At 40.0% G+C, this 27,079-nt stretch overlaps 1 protein-coding gene across 3 annotated transcripts in view; it reads left to right on the plus strand.

Annotated features, from left to right (window-relative positions):
- LOC114873639 (protein madd-4) overlaps nucleotides 1-27,079 on the plus strand; it is a 138,700-nt gene that overhangs the window by 71,983 nt on the left and 39,638 nt on the right. For all 3 annotated transcript variants that reach the window (XM_029182186.2, XM_029182188.2, XM_029182187.2), the window contains exons 2-4: nucleotides 1,047-1,163; nucleotides 17,237-17,289; nucleotides 18,279-18,378. In XM_029182186.2, the coding sequence (XP_029038019.2) occupies nucleotides 1,047-1,163; nucleotides 17,237-17,289; nucleotides 18,279-18,378 (270 nt within the window). The remainder of the gene's footprint in view (nucleotides 1-1,046; nucleotides 1,164-17,236; nucleotides 17,290-18,278; nucleotides 18,379-27,079) is intronic.

A 27,079-nucleotide genomic window follows, 5' to 3' on the forward strand; every position in this document is an offset into this window, starting at 1 on the left:
TATACAGTTACGTTAAAATTATTGCAAAGTAGCATCTAATTATCGTTAAAGAAATTCCTATTTGAAATCTTGTGAAGTAAAGTAAATTACAAATCTAATAGACTTTCTATCCTTGTACGTGAAACGTAACGCCACCTAATTTAACCTATCTAACCATTCTAACTTTCACGATCCTTCAGAAATCCAGATACCATCAATCATGAAAGTTTCAATTAGACGAGGGAACGTCTATGAGGTCATTTAAAACGCGGTGATTTAATCAGTGACGGGTGCCAGAAATTCGATGAAATTTAATTAAACGAAGAAGATAAGAATTAATAATTTTGATTGAATATATCATTTTCAACGTTCACAATTATTTATCAGTCGAAAGGAAATAGTTCTTTATCGATCAAATGGAATGTAATTAATTAGACATAACGGATATTTCTCGGGGGGGTAAAATTGAACGAATCGCGATTGTTTCGACAAGAATATATTACGCAACCGGCGACACCGGAAACTGTCGTGAAATATGGATCAGCCGGTCGGTCCAGGTCGTTGGCTGGAGAAAGAGAGGCTGGAAATTTCCTGGAACGAGGTGTACGTGCGGTGGAAAAGCGGACGTACCACGGTGCGGGCTTGTTATAAAAGTTCCGGCTTGCACGGTAATGCCAGAAAGTGGGTATCCGTTTTCGGCCGGAAACGCGGCTACAATTAAATTGTACTTCTCCAGAAGGGACTTTCCTTTATTTCGACGACACGGCGAACGGGAAAACCACGTCGTGCCACTTCTCGATTGCCTTTCCCCGGGCTGAAACGTGTGCCGATATTTTTCAACGAGACTCGAAACAGTACCGGAATACGTGGAGTGTTTCTTCTGGAGAACGTGAGCAATTTGGAAATGATTGCCGAGTTATCGAAAATAGTAACACCTTAAAAGACCGAACTTTTATTTGAAATAGAACATTGACCGAGTGATTTGTAGATTTCTGAAATACCAGAGTTCCCAAATTAAATTGGAGTTTTAATTTATGCTAACGTAGTTGTCTTTTTTATTGTTTCAGATATGCCTGCTGGGCCTCGTTGTGAGCGACAACAGTACCATAGGTGATTCGAACATCGAGGATGTTTCAGAGGTATCAGAAGCCAACAACAACCTCGACGTGGATTCAGGAGATCAGGTAAGAATTTTAAACATCCAACAATATATATTTTCAATAAAGAAGTCATCTGATTTTTCCCTATCCTCCATAATTGCGCTACTGTAATTGTTTAAAATTACTTAGAATTATTTCAATAACGTTAGCACTATTCGACAAACGATTGTATGATTTCATCGCAACCATATGTCGCGAAACACTTGTTTAAAAAGGGGGCCTGACCAATAGTCACTTGATAAACTCAAGGATACTCGAATATCTGTAGTATCGTTAAAATTGTAACAAATCGAAGCACCAATTTCATTGGAACGCAAACACACTGGGAACAAGGGTAGATATATTTCATCTGTTTTTCGCGTACCACGCTCTGGTACCTGTGGATTTTAAAAAGAATAAGGGACGTTGTCGCCGGAGCTGCGGGAAAAATAAACAGCTTTATTCATGCCAGCCAGCCGGAAATAGGTCGCAGAAACCGTTACATCCAACCTGAACCCCGGCAAAGCTCCCTCTTTCTCTTTTTCCCCAACATTTTATATATATTTTTCTTGTTTTCCCTCGACGAAACAGACGGTGCACACTGGTGGTAAAGTCTTTTACGCCTGGCGAGGCCTTCTCGTTGCTCTTTCGTGCTCTGTTTAGCTGACGGTTCGTCAACGCGTCCTTCCGCCGTCTTGCCGCGACTCCACTAATCTCAAGATGACGTTACGGACGCACTCTTGCGTCGCTTTTTTTCCGGGATGCAGTCGCGAAACGACACGGAAATAGACCGCGAATGCAAGCTTCCCTTTCCGTGGACGTTCACCTTTCTCCCTTTCCTTCACCTGCTGTCCGCTTTACATAATTTCGCTTTAAATTCCTGTCCCTTCTACCCTTTCACAGAGCGACCTCCTTTCAATTATTCGCCCCGAGTTAACTTCTAATTGTAAGCTAACAATTTTCCATTTTTTCATCCGGTTATTAAATTTATCGAGTTGAAACTTTTCAAGAGCCTCATGAATTTCTTATTGATCGAATCGAAGGAAAATTTACAAGAGAATTGTTTTTATCGCGATCCCGAAGACGTTTCGTGTTAGCCACGTCTTTTTCTGTCGCGTTGACAGCATCTTCTCCTCTTCGCCCGAGAATTTCCACTTTTCTTGAGAGGTTCGAGCACACGGAGACTGCTACACGTTGGCCTACTTTCCATCCCGGTAAGACGAGACGAAACGGAACGCGATGCACCGCAGTCGATACACGTGTAACGCTTCTTCATATTTCCTGTTGGACCCGAAACGCGGTTTGAATATCGGTCGACTAGTACTTCAAACCCCTAAATCGATACTTTTCCTTTACTTTCAACATTTCCATTGATACTTCGGTATATATTTGGGAACCAGAATTATTTCGTACTGTCCTTTTATTCATTTTTAATCAGAAGGATGGTAATCACTGTGATTAGTTCACTGATTATCTTCCTCATTTTCTCTACTTTAACCGTTACATTCTTTGGAGCAATTAGGAAAAAATAAAACGATTCGTATGCATGTCTAATTATATTTAGCATTACATATCATTTTTGTATTATTAATTGTAATCCGGAAAATGATCCATTAATTAAATGAGTTCACCTGAAACAATGAAATTATTCATAGTCAAAAAAGAAAAAAAAATGGGAACACCGGTCGTTTGTATGTAGGTCAGTCCAACAATTTTCATCCCTTTCAAAGTTCCGCCCCTTTTAACTCGCTCGCCGCTTAACTAATTTTCGATCCCTCGGAAAAATGAATTAAAACTTCCCTCTTTTTACACGGAAAATGAAAGAAACCTTTTGAACATGAATCTGTCAAACTAAAGGTTCGGAATCATACGTTAAATTATTGATTATCGTGGGGACTAACGATCGGCCCTACAAATTCAATTTAGCAAAATAATTTTAATAAAAGGTCAAAATTAATAGGCAATTCTAGAAACATAAATCTTCTTTCATTTTTAGATTAAAAGTGATAAATATACATTTGCTTGCAGTAAAAAAGCAATTGATATAAATTGAATATTTTCACCAGGAATAATTTCGCGAGCGACCACTGCCAGTGGTCATTCGTTGCAAAAAAAGAAAAAAAAAGAAAAAGAAAATGAAAGAAGAGAGAGAATGAAAATGAAACGAAAATTAAGCTGGTAAAAATGAGAAATTTCTCTCTCGCGAGTTCATCCATCCTAATTCAACCAGCACACTGGAAAAATCGTAACGCTCCGTGTCTCCCTGGGCGCGAACTTTACAACGTTGTTTTCCCGCGTTGACGCGATTAAATCCCCCTCTGCCGCGACCGGAAGTGTCGTCACGCCTGTCGAGTTTCGCGGTGTGCATTCGTAAACCGTGGCGACACGAAACGTTCAAAAAACGTGCGACCAGTTTTACGATGCTGGCACCCGCGAGCACAGTACACCCCTCGAGCATAACTTACCCTTCCCTTTTCGCGATTTTATTCCGTTTCGACGCGACCGGAAGTCCTCCTGTCGAGCGTAAAACCAGTCACTTCTTTCCCTCGCGAATTACCTCGATCGTTTCACAACAATCTTGCATCGTGACAGGTGTAGAGTTCGAAATTCTTCTTCAGTCCGAAGCCACGGACTTGTTATTAAGAATAACAAAAACTTTATAGAAACAACTGAAAATTAGTAGTAGAGAAAAATACAGCAGTGAACGTCTGACAGAACAAGTAGTATAAGACCATTAATTTTCCGACGTATCAGTAGATGTACGAAAACAGCCAGCCGATTGAACGCGTTAAAAATGATGTTTTTTCATCAATGAGAACATCAGCGGCGTAAAAATCGAAGGGAAACCGTTCTTTGATTTATGATACAAACGCGTCGAGGGAGGAGCAACGAGATGGTTAACGTGAAGAGATGAAAAGGGGATGATTGTTTTAAAAACGAATGGATCGGGATGCTTTATTATATAAAGCTTCCTTGCTAAAAGGAAGCTGAATGAAAAATGAAACCTTTGAAATAAGTAAACAAAGTGGAAGAGCGATGATTATTCATAAATTACAAAGATTTTTTTTCCAAGTGTTAAAGGTAGGGGTGATATTTTGAGGAAACGTTTAAATCATTTAACCGTTGAACAGCGGAATCTGGGTCAATCAAGACGTTATATCCGATTATGTGTGAGTTGTCAGAAAATTAAAATTTAAATACACAGTTGCGTTTAAGCACGATTCGGATTATTTTAATTAATCAAACGTACATATCGGATAAGGGAGTTTGTCACACGAAAAGAATCGCAACCGTGATTGATGGATGGAAACGCGATTTCTACAACAGATTGTAACAGCAGATTACGAGAAATTTAGAATGCTCGGCTTAACGGGCGTATATCACCGAATGTACAATTCGCGTTATCGCATTTTGAATGCACAAATCGCAATTTATAAACGCGGAGTTTTTTCTGCGAACACTGCCTTTATCCTCGAAGATGATAACAATGTATACACATCGTTTTAAAATCTAGTTTATACTCGTTTATAAAAACGCTTGAATATTATCTGATAACTGGTTGATAAATTTAACACGTGTCCTGTTTGCTTTAACTGAAACTTTAATTAATATTTAGACTAAAAAGATCATTTAGACTATTTTGAAATATTTTAGATAAATTAAACTTTCCTGCAGCTCACAACGAACAGCAAATAATAATTTATTAATTAAGCCAATTACGCAATCAAAATCAATATCAGGTGAATCCAGTAATTATCCTCCATACGATCAATTATTTATAGTTTTAATGACACGCCCACGTTATTACATAATCAGCTTGTTATTATCAATTTAAAATTCAATTTTTTCCGTAAACAATCGTTTAGCATTTCAGCAAATAATTAAGCGCAACGTACGCCCTCTCGTTAGCGTCACCTTTAAAATGAATCTTTCGTTAAGCTACTCTTTTTTCGGAATTAGTTAAACACAGCCGCATTTCATCTCAATTCTTGGGACAAACATTTCGTCGACAGTATTTTTCAGGACAGAGAACGTTGTACAAATATCGTACAATGTGCTTTATGTCCTTTTTTTTTTTGTTTTTTATTTTTTCAGATCACAGATAATGAAGCGTCCGCGTTTCAAAAGACAAAGGCTCGCTTTTGAAATGATGCAATATGAAATACAGCGATGGTAGAACGACGAACACGGTGCGCTTTAAACGCGGTGTTCTGTTTGTTTCTAAATATTCATATTGCAAACAATAATTATACTTTTCACGTTACTTTAATCACGCGAATGTTTCTCCTTTTCCTAATGAAAAATAATTGTCAAAGCATTTTTACCTTCACTTTCGTTATTAACTACGATTTTGTGTAATTGAATGGAATAAAAGTTTAAAATGAATCGTTCACATCGGGATGGCCGGGTTGTTCGATGATAAAGCAATTACAAGTTCCGGCGAGCAGATTCAGCGCGAACACTTTTGGCGAAACAATTGCCAGACAGCGACGACCATTTCCACTAATAACCATTCTGGCAATTATCCAAATAATTCGTGTTAACATGAAGCTCATCAAGACTTTCCAACCAAGTTCGAACTTTCACCCGGAGAACTTGGATAGAATTACAGGCAATCGAGTAACGAGCCATCGCAATTCCAATTACGATCTTCTTTTTTCTTTTCCTCTTCTTTCGTCTATCCGGATTCGTTTGGAATCACACGATTCCACGACTGTGCATTATCGGAGAAATCCAGTTATCGGAGTTTTCAACATCTATAAAATTGCCACTTGAACAACAATCTATTAGAATTCTAATTACGTTATTTCTTTGTTCCTCGAATATCCTCGCGGAATTGTTCGATTACGGATTCAACAGTTTCGGTTAATCGAATCACCATTTTTTTCCATTGCTGTTTCTATTTTTCATTTCAATGTAATTTTGTCAGAATACCGATATTATTTTCTTAGACTGATTTGAAAAAGTTTCGAAAAACTTTATCACTGAGAATCAGAATCAATCGAACTACGACCCACCTCAATTTCAATTACCAATTCCTCCTTCTCGAGACTTTCGCGTATGTTTTCTCTCGCAGGCTGTCGTATCGGGTAAATCGAGTTGCCAAATTTTTCCAACTGCAGAAAGTTCGGCGATTCGGTATTCGCTACGCGACACACGGAATTCCCGAAAAATACGTAGCGAAACAAACGTTATTTCGATACCGCCGCGACATCCTAATTCGCTCGCGAAATTCACAGACGAGACTGTAGGGCATCAGCTATTCGTGAACTTAGTTTTCCACTCGAATCAGGGACAGCCAATGCAATTACTGGGAGACACTGAAATATATTCTGAAAGGAAATGCACACAGTCGAGTATTTGGGCACTTGACAACTCGGAAATAACAATACACAGATGACAGTAAACTTTCTATCGGATCATCTTGAAAGTAAACGCAACTACATTGAAATAGAACATTTTTCTTCGTTTCATTTTTGTCCATTAATCGTCAACATAATTAATTCAGTCAAAAGAGAAATCGTGTCTGAAAAGCACGATCACCCTTACCTAAGAACCAGTAGCGTCAGAAATCACACCGTCAGTCGCACAATGGGCCAGACAAGTTTCGTCCCAGTTAGAAAAATCTCCAATCTTCCGGGACTCGTGTTTCCCGCTAATTAATGGCGCGGAGGTCGAATCGGGTGCGAGTCAAAGAACGGGCAAAGGTGCTAGCTCGAAAGGAAGTCGCACTCGGCACGGCGACGACGACGACGACGAAAGAAGAAATTGGTTCGCCACAAAGAAAGTGCAAAGATGTGAAGAGTAGCGAGCCGTGCGTGCCGTGACAATGAACATTCCTATCTCGTCGCCGTCGTCGTCGTCGTTTCGACGACCACCCTCTAGTGGCCCTCTCGAGCGAGTGAGGGTGAAAAGCGTCGACGAAGCACTACCTCTATTCCCTATCCTGCTAGTCTCCGGCTGTAATTGTCTAATTGCATTTAACGGGTGTTCGATTTCAAAGGTGGCTGCTTATAGGCTGCATCAGAAGCAATTCGTACGTAATGGCGGTCGTTCACTGGCGAATTACCGTAACCGATACTAATATCGTTTCCGCGAAAGATGCAACGGCATCTTACGGACTAAAGCGGGCGTCGCTTTGCTCGCCTGCATTTACGGTTTCGAACGATCGTTCAGGGGCGTAAAAATTTATAGTACTCGAGCCAGGGAGCCGTGGCTCGTTAAACAGGAAAACTCGTTTCTACCGGAAACCCGCTGCGCTCGCTGCTCTTCGCGTACAATTTTCATCCGACGTTTCGCGAGACGACGGAATATCGATCAGTCGTATTTTTGGCAAACGTGAATGGAGGTGGAGAAAAAGGAGAGCAGGGAATGTTCGCAAGTTGGACGACGATTAATTCTCGGGGATGATGCTTTGAATCCACCGGTGAATAATGGACAATCGAAGGGTTTCGAGTTTTTGAAGAATCAGAAATATTTGACTAAACACTAGAATACTTGTCGAATTGAAGTATCGAATCTGAAGAATTTCAGTTTCAAGCTGTTTGGAAAATAATTTCATTGGAACCGTTCGTTCCCGAGTGTTCGAAGGAAGGAAAAATCAAGGTACGTCGAGACACTGCGAGTCATCCAGCTCGACGAGAGATGCCAAGAAACATTAAAGAAGATAAACGGCCGACGAAGTCGGTCTCATTCATAATTCATGCCGCTAATTTCTCACGGCGGTACGCCGCCGCTACGTTATTGCATTATCTTGAAAATCCTTGAATAATTCTCATCCGGCCGCGGTTCTTGCCACGAAACTTGGCCCGCTCTGCAACCCCTTCCGTCCGTACCCCCCCTCCCCCCGAGGTCCTGCGGTCTCGTTTCGTTTTTCAACTGTTTTCATTTTAAAATCCACCAATGTACAATATCGCGTGAGAAACATAATATGCCAAATGGAGAAACAAATGGGGTCACGAAGGGTGAACGTTATGGGAGCAAATTTGATGGTTACATCTGCGATCTAATAATTTCGCGAATGGTCGATGGAATAATTGGAATTCACCGATGGACGTCGATCGACGGATGGCTCTCTCGTTTGTTAATTTAACTGCAACGCGGCCTGCTTGCTCGGGGAAATCTATTTTCCTTGCATTTCGAGTGACCAGGAAAATATTTTTCCCCTCCGGTACGTTTCGGGTTCAATCGATAGGCGAAACATTGCATAGCTTTGGGAAATTGTTCTTTGATTTCAACGATACGGGAAATCGTGATTTAAGAGTATCTCCGGATGGAGATAAAAGTTTTAAGTAATTTGTTTTTCCCGGTGTAATATTGAGTGAAAGCTGGAGCGATAATAAAGAGCCAGGGCTCGCAAGTTGCGTGAGATGTGGTTGGACAAGGATCGTTGTGTCTTATAAAACTTTCGCAATTTTGAGAGAAGTGTGACTGACGTGTAATAACCCCGTGCCACCGGCAAACCGTGTTTCGAGACGACTTTCAACCCCCTCCATCCCCCTTTCGAACCGCTTTTCAACTCTCAACGAATTCATGCCCGACATCGATTCCAGCTTCAGTCGAAGCACCGCTTACAAATTAACCCCGGAGTGGTGCCATTTTTTTCCTTGCTCCTCGAGGAACCGAGCGTGTCTCGATGGGAACAAGTTAAATTAACCCACGGGGCTATACTATCCGCTTTTTCCCTCTCTCTTGATCGACTTCGTTGTTACTCTTCTTTCTTCCGGTCCGCTCGACCGTGGACGCTTTTCACGGTGAAACATCGAGAACCATTATTTAAAAGCGGCTCGCTATAATATCTGTTCCCTTGCGTTTCATTAAAATCCCCTGCTACGGCTTTTAATCACGTAATCCAAATCGTTGGTGTACGCTTTTGGAATCGGGTCAACTTGGTCCGCTAAACGATTTTCCTATATGACGATTGACGATAACGAGAGTGATTAATTATTTCATTCGCGATTCGGGCAAAGAGAGACATTCTTGATTTTGCATACTGGTCTTGTAACAAATTTTCCATTTTCATTGCGACGGGATTTATTTTTGTATAATAACAAATTTCATCGTGAAATTAATTAATGGATGCACATGCATCAAAATACAGTCACATGTATAAACAAAAAGGAGATTCGAGGAATGATTGCTTTGAGTGAAAACATCGAACATTAGTGGACCCGCGTAAACGTCAAGCTCAATATTTTGATTATCCCCGCTGGTGCATTAGCAACCAGTTCCATCAACATTGAATCCATGCTATTCCACTCTGTTCGTATAACAGATTGGAATCTGTTGAAAGTGTCTTCTCTTTCGATTAGGTCGGGATTCTTTAATCGTAAAAGCTTAATGAAGCTCCAGGACGAAATGGTGTACGAGACAGCGAGCAGCCACGAATGATAATAAATATTAACGGTAATCCTGCGCTATCAGGAGTCCTGCGAACTCACGGTTCGGCCTTCTTGCTTTTATCGGACCATAAAACGGTTCGTTGAAAAATGATTCCGTATTTAACGTACACTTGACCCACCTTCCACTGTTTCGCGGTATTTCGTCTTTAATCTTGAAGAGATGTGATTAACATCGACGCAGAGAAACGTGTAGGATGATAGGTTGGGCAGCATTAGCGAGGACAATGCCGATCGGAGGACACTCGAGGCGTTTGCATCGATAATGAGAGGACAGGTGGTAGGATCGACACAATGTTCACCAGCTGACACTCCTGGCTGGCTTTTCCAGCGACCAACGTGATTATCGGAAACGGCTACGAAAATGGCCCTAAGATACCGATCTCGAGGATCCAACGTTGGTTCCTCCATTAGCAATGAACCGACGCTGATGGAATCGCTAAGATGACGGTGTGACAAGCGTGCATAAAGGAGAAAAAGATAGAAGGAGAAGATCTCCGACTCTCCTGTTGTTGCTTTCAATAATTTGGGAGTCTAATGTCCCATCCTGGGAGAGCATTTCGGGTGTCTTCCTGGAAAGATCGAAGGGGAAGACACTTGAGACAAAAACAGAAGGTCGAAGTAGATCTAGCGAAGAGCGAGAGAAAAGCGACGAGGGGAAAAAGACAAATTGACACCTGCACGCGAGAATCGAATCCCAAACTGGATGTGGCTAGGACGAAAAGCGTCGACGAAGAAGAGGAGTCGCGTGAATAATGCAAGTGACGCGAGGATCCTGCTTAAAAGTTCGATCATCCGTTCTATTCCTAGCGTTCGAGCCCTCTTATCGAACGGGGAAAAGGAAAACACTTGGTCGCATCTTGGCCCTAGAAATCTTAATCTGCTCCTTTATGAATCTGGTGGTCCACGCAAAAAAGAAATTCAATAATTGAACAAAGTATTAAATTAACCATAAATAATCGTGTATCATCTAAGAATACCAATTCACTGAACAGTCCGTTAACCATCTTAAATTTACAACTCGTTCTTTTTCATGAACCTCTATTCAGCCGGCTATTGTTATTAAAATCACCCCATTATCTCCGACACGAGCGCCAATTTAAATCTCTCGTCCCCTCTTCTAAAACGGTGGGTCATATCCTCTAAACAGTCGAGCAAGTGGGTCCTCTATCTTCTATCAGGACTTTATTTTCGGACATCCGAAACTCCTAAGCGTTTCCAAATATCGTTACGCGGATAACCGATCCCATCAAGAGCCCTCTGTCCTCGAATCGCCGGCACGAAATTCCATAAGATTTATTTCCGCGGCTTATTTCTCATCCCGCTTAAGACATCAGTCTTTTTAAGCCTATTACGCACCCCTTTTAACCTGACACCGACCCGTGAAGGAGCCTCGACTCGTTCAACTCTGAAGCTGCTTTTTGGTAAACTCACGTTTATATATAAACTTGCATAATCCTCGTTTACTCTTCGCCTGGTTATTATAGTATGAAAATAGAAGTACGTGATCAAACGACGCTTATAGTGTTTATTTAACTCTGTCACTTTTTCAATGGTCGTTGATTATGAGGGTTGTAAATTGAACGGGTCGAGATTTTGAGTGTTTGTTCATTTACCAAAATTTTACTTTCCTCTGCTAGTCAGCTCCATCAAAAGGCACAAATTACAAGTTAAATATTTGAATTCGCCTATAGAAATTTCAATTGTGCTATCATCAGATTATCGTCGCGAAAGAATAAACACTGAGCCAATATAAATAATTCTGAATCGCGTTCCTCTATTCCGGCTGGGTTCACCACCGCTCCGAGTTCTCCTGTTTTAAGCTTCTTTACGCACCGAGCCGCGCGGAAAAAGCCGGAAAACACCGGTATAAACACTCCAGGGGAAGCGTCCTACAGTTTCAGCCATGTTTTTCAGTTCCACTTTCTTTCGCTCGCTAATCTTCCATGGCGCCTGTCCCTTGATTTCTCAGGGGTGTCAGCCACCAAAGAACGTCACACAATGATGGTACCATGCTAGACTTGTTTCAGATGTAAAAACCAGACGACGAATTGTAACCATCTTCTCTTGTCATGCACAGGATGATTAACAAACTATTTTTTCTTTTCTTAGTTTCACGCGATAGATATCAGCGCTCGATTGAAAATTTCCTTTTTGTATTGAAATAATATTTTCCCAGGTAAATCATTAACATTTTTCAGTTTGCTATTTTTTAATTAGTGTTTTCGTGATATCCATAATTTTAATTATCATCGTTGACCCCAGAGGGTTTTGTTCGTACCAGGTGAAATGTAAAATTAAGGGCAAACATTCGAAACATTGCGTTGGGATGCTGAATTATAGAAGAGGGTGGTTGCGTGGTATTCATCGGGTTTTTCTTTCATTTTGTTTCGGCATCAAATTGCAGAACATATTTTCCTCTTTAAATATACATAGTTATACTTGTGATAAACGCCGCCTGTGGGCCACGGTTTACTGTAATTAAATTTCCAAGCTAGGGTGTAACATTCGCCTCCATTCCAAATATTGATTTTGACAAAGTGTGCTTGAATTATGTTAATACTGTGTTACGATAACACTCTCAGAGACTAAGAACAATATACATTTTAGTTTTAGTTAAAATAACATTCGGAATGGCCAGTAATTTTAAGAAAAATATGTAATTTTAACGTGAAGATATTTAATTTATTCCCATCCTCTGTTGTAATTTCCTCTACTATTGAAGCTAAAAGCAAAAGAGTTATTCAAAATTGTGAACCATTGAGAAAACTCGGCTACGTTGACAAAGAGGGAATGGCAATTAAAAAGCGCGGTTTTCATTGCGTCACGAAAACGAGAATGGATGGAGGGGCAAAGAAAACAGAGTGGAAGTCTAAGAGTAAGAAGAAAGGGTGAGAGAAGGGTGTCGTTCTCGTGGAAAGACACAAGGGGGTTCCTTACAGAGCACCGTTGGAAGTCTAGTTTGGTTGGCGGTGGAGTTTGAATAATGCAGACTTGCAAGCCTGCTTAAAAGTGATCGGTACCAAGGCCCCCCCTTCCTCCACCCCTCTCTAACACTCCCTTTAGAATCCTACTTCCAGTTCGTCTAAGAGCACGAACTAAGATTGATTTTAGATTGGGTGGGAATTGGGAATAGCTGGCCCGTTACTCTCTGACAACACACTTTCCTACCCTGTCTTTCAACCCTCAACCCCTTCGTTCCTATGCTTTTATCTGCCATCTCGTTTGATTTTATTAAAGTCCTCCCTTCTGGTTTTAGGCTTGTATGCATGTAAATTAGCGGGAATGCTTTGAAAGGGATTGGCAGGAATGCGTGAAGTCATTTTGTCGCAAACAGTCGACGCTCGAGCGTTGCTCTATTGCGTTCGGTTTCGCTTGAAATTCATTGGAATTTGGATTACGTTCGACGTCTCGGTCTGAGACTGCTTCGGGCTGATACCAAACGTTAAAGGAGTTCCGCGTTACAACGACGAACCGGGGAAATTGAACATTTAAGTTAGCCAAATTTACGAGGGAATCGCGTGTAAATATTCTGTCCTGCTTTGATCGCGAACGGGATAATCGTTCGAGTCAATTTTCCTAGGAAACATTGATATATCATTAAGTGTACGGTACTAGGGAGTTGAGAATTTCATTTGTTAGGCTGCAAATATTTCCAATATATTTTCTTTTTAAGATTAAATTGTTAAAAATGAATGAAACTCTTCGAAATTATTATCAGAGAGAAATGCGAAACAGCAGGAAGGCATTGGAGGATATAACGAGTCGGGTATACAAATATCACTCACACCAGAGCCGCGAAATATTTAACGCGACGAATCGTGCTCGTCCGCGTTTACGCATGCATATGCAAAATTGTTGAACACCAGGCGCAAAAGTAAGCTGGTACCATTGCATAAATACACGGGAGACTGTGACCACGACGAGATAGAAGCGCGATATTTACCCTTCCCCGAAGCGACACGGTTCCTTCCGGCCGAAAGAAGGTTGTTTATTCATTAGCACACTGCTCAGGATAATTAGCGAATCAATTTCTTTGATGACTTTATTTTCTTTCTAAACACTTTTGCCTTTGGTATTTGAAAAAATACAATTTAGTATTTTCTATTTGTTAAGTACGATTTTCTATGAACAGAAAAGCTGAAAAAGTGATTCGAGAGAATTTCAATTCAATCGAAGAGCCGAGGGGAAATCGGGTCACGCTTATCAAAGCGTTAAAATTTTCTGTGAAACAGAAAAGTCCGGGAAATCGCGTAACATTTTCACCGCAACGATCGTTAAATCGTCCCGTCTCGATTGGATCGACGATTTATGCGATCGCTCGTCCACGAGCTACGAATAGAAACGAAAAAGCGATTCTTATCGTACAACGTCGCTATCGCTTCTAACTGCGAATCTCTCGCAAATTGGCAAGGAAAGAGGAACACGAAGGGGGTACAAGGTGGTGAGTGGTGAATGAAGGCAGATACAGGGTTGGATAGATAGGAGGAAGAGGGAAAGATAGAAATAGTGGAGCGGAGAGGACAGGCCAATAGGCCGATAGGCGATCTCTCATTCCGCAATGCGGGCTTTCGCACCCTTCTGTACAGGGTGTTTCGAAATGGCTCTGTAGATTTCAGAAAGTGTACATTTTTTATGTAAAAAACGAGTGTGCTGTTGGGTGCGAAAAGGGCGTTAGGAGGCTAGGATCTTTTTTGGTAAAATATTCAGTGCTTAATGGAATAATCTCGAGACAGCTTTAAGACTATTCGTGTAAAACGAGAGAACCGAGTAGAACTAGAGTAGAGACCGCCACTTCTTTAATCAACGATTCAAACAACGAACAAACCCGCGAACTTTTAACAAATGAACACGTTCTCGGAGCTTGTTCCGTGCTTTTTTAATGAACCAACTCGGCGAATGTTAACGCGACTGCTGTCACCGCGTCGCCTCGTTGTATCCTACAAACTTTATGCCTCACATTTGCGAGCTCTCATGAAATAACCAGCTGAAATGGGCGAGCAGGGAAAGGGTGTGCTGGTCGATCATTTTCGGTGGTGTTTCCTGAAAATCGACGCTCCAATAATTTTCTATGGCGATTTCGGCGTTATTCATCCGGTTCAAAAATAGGGGAAAAAAGCTGCTGGTTGAAAGCTTCATAGATGACTTTCTGTCGGGGCTTTTTAGACTCTTTTTTTATTCTCTTCTGTTTGTTCCACCCATCTCTTCGAATAAGTGGAATTTTCTTTGTCCTCTTTCTTTTTTACAATGAAACTTCTTGGTGTTATATAAAAGTACCTATACAAAATTTATATAGGGTAAACAAGGAAACGATAGCGATAGTTAATTACTCCTGTTTCGGTACAAAATGTAAACTGAAGTAACTCTTGGCATGCAGTTGTAAATAGTTTTTAATCCTATTCATTAGGAATTCGTACCTTCGAACATTCTGTAAGAGGATTACAATAACAGAACGAACCAGTTTGACAATATGTAATAACATGTGACTCAACTTGTGCGTCATTATTCTGAAACATGTTAATTTGCAATTATTTATTTTTCTCGCTGTAAACGAAAGAGGAAAAAGTGGATAAATTAGTGGTCGTAAAAATACAAGAATACAGAAGCAATCATTTGTAAAACAAACTCGTTAACCTAACGAACATCTCATTTCGCGTTGCACACACACTCTCGAATCCGTGCCATTATAATTTGCTCGAGCGTGAAATTATCGCCCATTACCCTCGATCGCCACTTTCGTGTCGGGGTCGGGGGTACGACCGACATAATACCACCTGTGTACACGATAAAAGAGCGGAAAAAAGGATACAACGACAGAGTTCAAACATCGGCTAGAAAACTAGTCCCCAAAATAAATTTCAACCCGGGGGATGAAAACTGCCGATGGCCATTAACGTCGAGCTTCTACCAGCTTCTCTATACTTTACTTCGATCGCTTTTGTTCCCATTTATTCCTCTTTTGCTGGCGTTTTCCATAACTTCTTCCCTTCTGTATCATTTTTTTTCCTTTTTTGTTAATTTTTGGCTTCGTACTCTAAACTTACTTTTTCTTTCATTTTCTTCTGACTTTAGCTTCTCTCTTTTTCTCCCTCTGAGAACGTTAGCCGGATAAAAGGGATTAATTGTCGGAACTCTTGCTGTTCTTTCTCTTGGCAAAAAGCCGATACAACAGCTCATTATCGGATAACTTGGATAACGAGAAGAGAAATTGAAGGAAAAGTATATTTCATATTTTTATTCCAATGCTGGCTTAACGTTGACTTTTTGATTATCGGTCTCACTCGTTTGTCGCCTCTTTTTAAACGTGTTTTAAATATAAATGAAAGTTTTTCTCATTGTCAATTTTCCCAGAGAGATGATACATCACTTTAATTAAATTTTTCAAATCTCTCACTGGAAATTGCAACCACCTTTTGTTCCATTTCCTTCGGTGCAACGCGGACTCGAATTTCTCATTAAATTCAAAAATTGCGAGGACGCGATGAAAAGAAAATTGGAAAGCAATTTGGAGCAATAACTAAACAAACTTCGTTACCAAGAGGTCGCATAGACGTTTCAAAAAATTCAGTTCTCCAATATCAAATTTCGCTTTTCAATTTCTATCTGAAGTCCAAGTTACGCCAATCTTTCTATTAATCACTTTTATTAGTATTTTATTAAAAATTAAGTAGAAAAAATCACAGAAAAAGAATGTTGGTTTAGGCATCGCAAACTCTCCGTCAATCTTCCACTTTATTTCCTTGGATTCTTAAATGGTCATGGACGAGATTGCGGCAGTCCCTTCGTTCCTCTATGAAATACCCAGACAGGAATTCAACTCGACAAGCTCTCGAGCCGACTGGTAAAAGTGAATTTTCGAAATCCGCTCGGTTCGACCGCGAACGTGCCAAGCATTTCACACGGTTTCCGCAACAGCGCCGAAATTTTTATCACGTCTCGCAGCGAACTTATTGCTCCGAGAGGGATATCGATGTACGGGCCAACCCGCTGTCCACCCTATGGACCAGATTTTTCTATTTCCACGGAATGACGCTAAATACTTTGATGTATCGTCGTTCTTACTCGACGTCACATTTATCAAAGAGCCTTCTTCCGGTTTCGCGCGTTTCTTTGGATCCGTTCCAGTGAATCTTGGGAATAAAGTTCCAAACACTTTTTTCTCCAAGTTTTGTCTGAATGAAATTAGATCTAGATCAGAGGCACCTTATTAGATTGTTCTATTTTCATGACAAAATTTCAATAATTAGCAATTAGCTAATATCATTATAATACCCTGAATCATAATCCATTTATTGCATCTGTAAATACCACAAAAAGAATGTCTCCATAATTTTTCCCTCGCACGAAGCGTATAACAAATGCGGCCAGTGAACTTAGGGGAGTAGAAATTTGTCATTACACAAATTAATTGTCCAACAATTTCACCAGTGTCGATTCAATTACCAATCGAATATTTCTACAGCAGCGGCGGTGTTTTAACGAATTTATTCGCTCGCGATGGATTCTCCAATTTCATTAAAAGTAACACAGAGGAAGGGTGGGAGGGCAGAACGTGTGGGTGTTCTGCAAATACGATCTCGGATTAATTCGGGCGCGCGGAATAATCGAATGTCGAATTTTTGCGCGGAATGATAAACAGGCAGTACCACGCGCATTCCCCGGCAAGCATCGTTTTATTTAGACAATTTAATCGCATGACAAATTGTTTTCTGCTTGCAGAGTGTCACATGGGGCGAATGGTCACCTTGGTCAAAATGGTCCAGTTGCTCGAGGTAAGCACTTCACGATTCAAATTGCTGACGCGATCGTGGACGTTCCACGTTGCGTTTCACGCATCCACGAATATCGCGGATTAATTTTATCAAAGATTTATTAATGAAACTGTTTTCCCGAGTTATTGGAAGTAATTAAAACTTGCGATTGATTTTGATGCCAAATTATAATGAGAGTTTGATAGAAAAATGCTTCGCTAGAGAAATAAATTAAATAATTCTGAGTATCGTAGCGAAAGGGTTAAGCTATTTTCAAAAATTTTTGTTACTGATTTACTACTAGCAAAGCATCGATATCGTGAATGGCCGTATTCTGCAGGAATGGCAGCTTCGATTTCGCGATACAAGTAGGAAACGTTCAGAGACGTCGGATATCGCGTCGCGTCGCGGCGCCGCGCCGATGCGGTCGTGGAATGTTAAACGTTTCAGAACTCATTTCGACGGCGGTGGAGTTCCGGTGGCGACCGGTCTAGCGGCCAGCTCGTTTTTCAACCGGCCAGAAACGGCGCACACTGCGCCAACGAATAATTTATGACCCTTACTACTGGTGAACTGCACCCCGAGAAGCTTATTGTATGATGTACGGTGCCGTACATTCGGCGCTACGACCGCGACCCTTCTAAATCTTTGTTCGCCTCCCCCGATACAATTATTAATATTTTTTTTTTCAATCTTTGCGATACGAGTCCTGCTCAATCATTGACAAAACGTCCGGATTAGAATAATATAATAAATGATTTTTTTCATATTTTCGACATACGGCACACGAGTGGTAGCATTGTAACGATATTTTAATAACATCCTTAGTAAGATTTAGATTCGTATTAAAATTTGTACCATGGCGTGAACATGCATGGTCCCATAATTTGTTCCTACGCGTGAACACGCACTCGTGGACCAGTGTCGGGAGTATCATGCATGTTCCTTGTTAGTTTACAGCACGTGCATATATTGTTTCTTTTTTTAATTGCGCTTGGCCCACTTCGCAGAAGCTGCGGCGGTGGAATTTCACGTCAGCAGAAACGTTGCAGGAGGAAACCGTGCAAGGGTAGATCATGGAGCACGAAATACAAGATCTGTAATCCAGAGGTGAGTCATAAAAAGAATTTATCAAATATTCAAGAAAAATTCAAACAACCCTTTCATCATTTTTCTATTTGCACTTAGCAAAATAACAATAAGTATAAATGGAATATTTAGGTACAAAATAATTAGGTAGAAATTTTCTGCACTCGGTAGATTTAGTAAAAACAAAAAGAACTATTCAGAAAGTGTGTCAGGACACACGGAATAACCGTAGTGATTCGAGCAAAGCTCCGATTCAATTATCCCCCCAAAAGCAGCTCCCTTATCAATATAATTCTATTGAAGCGACGCCTCCGTTGGAAAGACGGAATACAGTGTATAGGAAACAGCAATGAGAGATAGAACTAACGTAGAGAACGTCGGTTGCAGCGTGTTTCCCTATATCCTTTATCACGAACGTGGCGTACAGCGAGCAAGTTGTCACGCGAGTAGAAACGGGACCGACCGAAAACGACTACCATCCACCCTCTCTTACCCCCCTTGGTAACACGTACATCCGCGTGATTATAACGGCACCGTGGCTCTGAGTAACTGGAGGAAATTTGCGGTTCGCGCAAACAACGAAACGAAGTTAACTCCGTCGTTTAACTGGCAACTTTTGAAGCTGCCTCGCCGTATACCATCCGCGATACGACCAACCATCATTCGCTTTGGATGTCTCGGTTTACGTTGAACCCTGGCGAAATGGGAACGGATGGTAGATGATTGGCTCTCGCTTAACTTAACCTTTTCGCACCAGCAACCGAGAAGTTTCCAATGAACCGGAGAAAATTCTAAAGAAAGATTACCTAGAGATTACCTCTGTTGCTTTCTCTGTTTGGGTGTCTATTTGGGTGTCTGAAAATTATAAGGTTCAGAGTTCTGATTATTCAATCCTTGAATAGGGTCAATCGTGATAGCAAATTTTCCAATAGTATTGAAAGTTTATTTATATAGAAAACAGTCTCTCTCTCTCTCTCTCTAGAGAGGAGCACTTAGAACAAGAGATACGTAATCTAACAAGCTTGTATATCAATGATATCAAAGTTTCAAAGGCTGTCACGAGAAAATCGGAACAGCGAACGCTTGACCCGTCATTATCAAACGTGGGTGTTCATACGTCAAAGAACGGGTCAACCCCTTGACTCTCGTAATTAATTATTCGCCGGTTATTACGGCCTTATGCCAACAGACCGGTCAGAAATTACGCGTATTATCAATTCAAATTCGACGCGTGACGGTCAGCTGCGGTTGTCACGTATGACCGTGTACGGATGCTGCAAGTGCATCCTGTACGTGTGCATTCTGCAGCGCACACCGGCCAGCCCAGACCTAACACCCGGGGGATGTACGGATGCAGCTGACCCGACCTACATTCGAATCTAGGCCGAGTTTCGACCCCTCGACAAGACACGTGGCCCGGCCATCCCCATTGATATCTGCCAACTCGATATTCCGCCGAATTTACACGGACTCCCTGGTCTTTTTGAAAGGCCACCGATTCTATGCATTGTCCGTGTCGCGTGTATCCTCTGTGAACTGCTCGATTTCCTAAGGACAACAAAAACAAAAATAGATGTTTTCAGGGTGAATGCATCCCTGACGACAACGAACCGCAGAAAAGTTGCACCCTGTTACGGAATCGTGAATTCCGGACTGAAAATCGATACCCACACCCTTTACAACCCTTTATGTCCAATTTTGTCCTGTTTTGTCCAATGTTTTCTACGACGTGCACTCTTGGAATTATTTTTCTGATTAGTTCATGAGTGGTTTTAGAACGAATTAAAATCTCTCTTTATTTGGAGAAGAAAAAAAAACAGATAATAAAATAAATGTAATGTAATGCAAAATTATGCGATAAAGCACTCGCGATATAAAAGCATTAGTAAATCAATGTTTATTATTCACGATCCATTGGTTCAATTGTTTGTATTTTATTCGATGCGGAATCTTTTCTCGCGAATTAATGGTTTCATGAATATTGCAGAACAAAACAAACCACTTGTGACCGTAGAACATTGCGCAATAGTCTGATTGATAGGTAATCAGTTACTACCAATGCTCGTCACGATTCGATATTCACTTTTCCCTCCTCGATATATCTCGATACTTCTGCTACAATTTGCTCTATAAATTCCTGAATAATCAGTCTCGAGTATCTTAAAGCATAAAAATTCATGCCATCGTCATATTATTCCTGCTCGATGAAATCATTTCAAATAATATTCAGGATTCTTGATTCATTTCAACTCTGCTTATTTTGCAGAGTGAGAAATATATCTCTCGAGACAATTAAATCATGAAATTGTTTCAAATTTTATTTTTCCATTTCTTCTCAATTAATTTCTGACGATATAACTGAATAGATAGAAAAAGGTCCTTGTAGCCTCTGATAAAACAGGATAAATTTCCTGTTAGCTGCTCTTACATCTTACACCGCCCACCTCCTAGTTTTCACGAACGTCAGCAAGAGATCGATGACGTGGAAACGACGTCCTTAGCGAGGAAGCCTGAGATTGTCAAGGGATTCAATTTCCCCCATCGAACAAAGGGAAAGGTGTGAAACCGATCACGGATTATTCGTACACAGTTGACGCGTTTGGCTGGCAAAATTTAAAAAAATGAAAATGAGAAAAGATCCAAAATTAAGTTCGAATTGTCACAATCTCAGTGACCCGTCATCCAGGAGATAAATATATTCGATATCGTCCCCTTTTATCTTCGCGTTATTGTTTCACGTATCACGATATAAAATTCCATTCAGAATTTTCGTCAGTTGGCGAACCGATTTTCCTTTGGTCCCTCGTGAAAAACAAGGTTCTTCGTCGCCGTTGTCGTGTGAGCGACGTGACATTTCGCTGCAGGGGTCCAGTCGTTGCAATGGTACTGCAACGCGAGAGTGGCTGCACTGGACGTTCGTAAATGCACCGCCGACAAAGGTATCGATATGGTGGCCTTCACAAAGGCAACGTCGATCTTGCCAAGCTTTTTCGCCGCTACGACCTGTGCATACGTAACGCGTAATATCTCTTTCGTTTAAACGGCCCCGAAACCGGCTTTATTGGGCCTTTGTTGCACCGAACGATTCTCTCTTTCACGCGTTCAGCTGAACCTTAAACGTGCTGTCCATTTACGACTGCGAAATGGAAAAGAAAAGAGCCGAATGGATGTGAAATACCGCGAACAAAATTCTGATCAGCTTGAAAATTGTTTTTAGAGAAGGAAATTTTTAAAAGTCGCTTTTGAATTGAATTTTTATTTTGAAATATTCACTTAATTTGCGGGGACGCGAAAATTTGGTTTGTTCTACTAACCAAGACTCTTAATAGGTTCACGAAATTAAGAATTTGGAGAGACCGCGTTACACTTGTTCTGTCGTATAAATTCATTCACTTCCTTGTAGTCTTGATTGCACTTTAAATTAGATTCCAGCCCACTTTACACCGGCCACGCTACGAAACAGAGATTACGTTATTTGCGGCGAAAAACTGCGGCTTGAAAATTACTCGACGATAACGCTGCGTTTACGGAACGTTTAATTTTCATGCTTCTTGCACTCGTTATTAAAATTGCTGAATGACCAGAAATAAAAAAAGAATAGGTACGTAACATTTCACGAATTATAATTTAATCTTAATTAATTTATCACTTTGACGAGTCGTGATAAATGATTATATTTACGTCAGTGTTATCTACGTATTTTCCTTTCTCTATTATTGCTTTCTAAACATCGCACTTGCTGTATCAGCGAGTCCTTCATAAAACATACAAGCATCGAAGCTTATCTTGAACAGCACAATTTCAGGATTTTCGTCACGGTTTTAACGCACGCACAGAATAATACGGTTTCACAGGATGTCCCTCATTTGGTCCAATGGACGATTTACCGTGAGGGTCGTAAGCGTTCGTCAAGCCTTTTACGATGTCACATCCAATCTTATCCCCGTGATTGGTCAACGTGAATCGATGTGCACACTCTTCATGGTATAAACAAGTAAACACGGGTCTGATAAATCTGATGGCATTGAACGTTTCTCCCTGTCTTCCATCAATTCGCCAAGACGATTTCTGTCGAATAAAAAGGAACGTGTTCTTTTTCTATGGAATGACATTTTCCTTGATGAAATCGAGCAGCAAATTGAGGGATACTTTTTCGTTTAACTGGCAGCATTCTCAGGTGTTTTATCAAAGATCATTTTTCGGAAAGCGAAAGTGTTAACAACAAGTATACTTAAAGAAAAGGTCGGATTGGGTAATGATAGGATTGCGTCGAGCAAGACCCCGAAAGGTTAAGATAATTTTGCAAATAAATTTGTTCGAGTATCCACACACCGCTAATAGAAATGCATTGCAAATTCATTGCTTTTACGGTTAAGTTTAATTAAGAATCATTCTCTATGTACGGCACGAGTATTGGCTTATTGCGAATGTCGGTCACTCAAATGCAATGCTGGGAAACACGATTACCCGGGTAGTTCAATAACAATTTGTTTCCATAAAATAAAAACAAAGAAATATTTTGTAAAATTCGTTCATTTTATTCTCTATCGTCCAACAAATTTGTTATACCAAATCATTTACACATACAAAATAATATAAAATTACGTAATGTACACAAATTTTTGTATCTGTCGATAAAGCATTAAACGGGTCGATAAATCCTGCGAAATGAATCCTTGAATTAACTGTAATTGACACATTCCCACGGTGATGTGCGATCGCGACAGGCTGTGCTCGTTGCAGTTTATGCAGCGTGCATCGCGGTGCATCGGGGTGCAACGCGCTGCCGCTGCAAGTACGTGAAATTTAGTGAAACGAATTTATTTTTTCAATTATAATCGTCTCGTTTTCCGAAATAATTCGCGCTGATTGTTGCATGAAAAAGTTTGCCAACGATGAAACGAGTGGATGCGTTCAATGCTATGATTGCAATTATTAATGCAACACAAAATTGAACTACGGAAAGAAAGAAAAGTAAGAAAAATCTGGGAATGTTTGAACCAGAGTTAAGCCGGAGATCAAAGCGATAGAGAAATAAATATATCTCCACGAATGGAAGTAAAACGCAAGATTACGCGGGGTTTATCGTCGACTTAGAGGCTGAAAGATTTACGAAGCTCGTTAGCCAAAAAAAAAGAAGAGAAACCCGAAAGAAAAATGAAAGGAGCCAAATGCGGAAGAAACAGAAACAAAGAGCAACGAAACGTTCAGCAGGTTGAGGGAAGGAATAAAAAATATCAACGATCCTGTGCAACGATACGTTTCCAGCGGACTCATCAGTCCTCGAATGTAAATTCGGCTAGTGAAGCGGTATCCGGCCACGGTTAATACAAAACCAAGGGAAGGATTATGCTGAAAGGAGGGATTACGTGGACTGGCGACCGCGAAATTGGAAAATTTATGAAAACCTCCTGCTATGTTGCATTCCGCCGCACATATCTATCCACTAGTATTTATAAAGTAATCGAAGGCAGGTTAACCTCACGAAATATTAATAACTTGCATGGTCGATCATGAACCCCTAACCCTCTTCCCTGACCCAGCTGCTACTACGGAATATCATGACGGACAATAATTTATCCAGGCTACGATAAATTTCACGTTAAAATCTAGCCGGAAGGGATTTACGTTCGCAAGTTATCCGAGAACCTTATTCGTACCTTTTCCTTCTCTGTTTCTCTGTATCGTTCCTCTGTATCCTCGTGTCTTCTCAATTCCTCTTTCGTTATTCCATTTTTGGCTCCTCTTTCAAACGATTAGCTTTTTCATTCGTTTCCTTATTTTTTGATCGATAGGATTACACATGGCATATTGGGCAAGTTTCTTCAAAGTGAATTAAATTTTGAATCTCTATAAAAATTCCTTCAAATTGAATCGTACTTTAAAGTTTTAAATATCATTGGCATTGTTCCCCGTTTAAAATGATATTTGCATCGCAGGATATCTTTCGCAAAGCTTTAAAAGCTTTTGTACGAGCGGAGTTTTATAAAAATTCGAACTGTGTTCAGGACACCCCGCACCTTCTGCTTTTTTTTATTCTTTCTGTCTCTCACTGTTCCCTTTTCTGCGGATCAAAAATTTATATGCATTCAGATACGAATACGTTAAATAATTCCTACAGTTCCGTATCAATTTCGTTCTTTGTGCACGGCCGCGAGACGACTGCTGGTTATATTAAATCTGTGGGACGGCGTTTTGAATTTTTAAATTTCAATATCCGGATCTGTACGCAACAAAGAGGATTTAAAAAACGTATCGCGACGAACATTTGGAGAAACGTTCCATTTTCACGTGATAACAAGCGACAGGATAATTATTGGCGATTAATAAAGCCAAAGGAAATTTTTCACTCGTTCGTTCGGTTATTTAAAAAAAAAAGAAACATTTCAACGGGAATGTTTTATCGAATGGAAGACACAAGGAAGAAGAATAAGAGTCAAGAGCCGAGAATACAAAGTGCCTTCGATTTTCCAACCTTTCACCGTCTACCCGCAAATTGCTCCAAATTCTTTATTCTCGTCTTACTCGCAGCGTATTTCGTCCATTATCTTCGTGTTCTTTTATGGAAGAACGTGAAGCGAGAAGGAGACGACGCTTGCTAGTTTTCCGAATGCATTTTTCTGATGAATTGTATTCAGAGATATTGAGTGCATTAGGTAGTTGCAATTTATTCGGTGCAACGAGACTGGAGGATTATAAATGACTTGACTAGAAATATTAACCCTATAATTATAATGAAGGCTACAAGTATTTTTTTTAAAGATAAATAAGTAACAAGAAAAGAAATTTGTGATATTGAAGAGAAATTGTCAGGAGAAAGATCTAAATTTCCAATAGAAAGAAAAGACAATCAGAATTGCAACTTGATGTAGATATACCTTTGCTACATTATCATCGCACAACTTTATCAGAACATTGACAGAATCAATTTGTTTCAATCCAATATTGCGATGTCTCTATGGAAGTACACAACAATAAAGCCACGAAAGGAATTTCAAACGAAGACTTCAGCGAATAACCACCGCTGCGCCCTATAAAATAAAGAGAAACAGAATCGTGTGGGAGGTTCCGGGTCCGCCCTAAACATTTCAATTCCCCAGCACGTGCCACAATAAAACGCGGATTTTTATCTTCCTTCCTGGCGAACCTCAGACTCGTTGGATACTTAAAAAATATAAAATCAATCGGTCTCACGTGCTTCAGCCGATCCAAGCATTGGTTAATAAAAGATGCCCCCGGATATCCGGTGTAATACCTGACAGGCTTACCTGTGGAAGAAAATAAATAGCTGAAAAATCTGGTTTCATCTATTTAGGATCGGAAAATGCACTTTGAATTTATATTGCACTCTCTATTCTATCTTCTATCATTTTAGAGCTATAGTTCGATCCAATTACATGAGGAAATGAGAATTTAATGGAACTTTCAGCTAAAAAGGACCTACTTTTAAATTTTCCACGTATTTTAAAATTGATGATTTTTTTATTTTGTCACTGTGTATTCTTGCAAACCAACGATATGTAATTGAATGGATAGATTTAAAAATGGGTCATTCTTTATACAAAGTTCGAAGGGGTTAAGTTCATATTGTTGAACGAAGAAAAAGTGTTTTAATATCCTGTATGATTCATGTACGAAGTACAAAGGCATTTCAGTAGAATCGAGGACACGAAAGCTCTATAGGATTCGTGTTATTGCAGGCTTGAAAGAGAGGATTGCGAATGCTCGTATGGTAGATATTATCGTCATAACTTTTATTGGAGTAATCGAAACTTTATGGGGGTATTTTGAGTTCGCGTTTAGTGCTTGCTTCGTAACGATTTAGTTTGTTACATCGTTTTATCATAAAGTTCGCAAGCTCTTTTCTAATCCTCTGCTCAATTATCATTCCTCAATCATTATATCCTAAGAGTAAAATCCAATGAAGGAATCTTTATGTCTCCAAATACCGTTGTTGTAATTTGCTGTTTATAAAAAGAATGTATTTTTAAAGGGCGCCACGAGAGCAATTTGTGGTATCAATGTTCGTTCACTCGTAAATTTCAGAGGGCTATAATTACACTTTTACCTGGGTATTAGTATGTACATTACTGTTCAAAAGTATTTCGTTATACCTGAAATTTTAGGAATTTTTTCTTATTGCATATACTGAATTTTTCCTTATTTTGTTTCCTTCTCAAATTGTTATAATTTGATAAAAATAAAAAACCATCAGTTATATTACTGTGTAAACCTAAATATGATGTTAATGATCAGATATTTTTGAACAACAATGTACATCGTGTTCGGTGGATGCAAAGCAATGTTAACCATCGTTGCACCGGTGCAATTATAAATAATAGAACTTCCTTCCAACGTGAAGTGCATTTAACTCGCGTGTAATACATTCCTTCCGTTTCCGTGATGTTGAGATAATTACTGGGAGCTGAAATTATTGTTACGTTTATATCAAAGCCGCTTACGATACTTTGCTTCGTTGATATGTTCTCGAGATAAACGTAGAAAAAATTGAATCTTTCATTACTCCTACACGGTATTACTGTAATCTACTTCGTTCTTAATATCCGCGACCTAAATTCATCTAAATGTGTTCTCTGCATTCTATTTTAGGGATGATTTTCAACCAGATTTTACATATCTGACTACCTTTTTAAAGAGTTAAATAATCAGAAAAGTTATTAAGAAAAAGATTGTTCTTTCTTTCGTTTGAAGATTGAAACGA

Source organism: Osmia bicornis, chromosome 13, assembly GCF_907164935.1.
Source record: "Osmia bicornis bicornis chromosome 13, iOsmBic2.1, whole genome shotgun sequence".
In the NCBI taxonomy this organism is placed as follows: domain Eukaryota; kingdom Metazoa; phylum Arthropoda; class Insecta; order Hymenoptera; family Megachilidae; genus Osmia; species Osmia bicornis.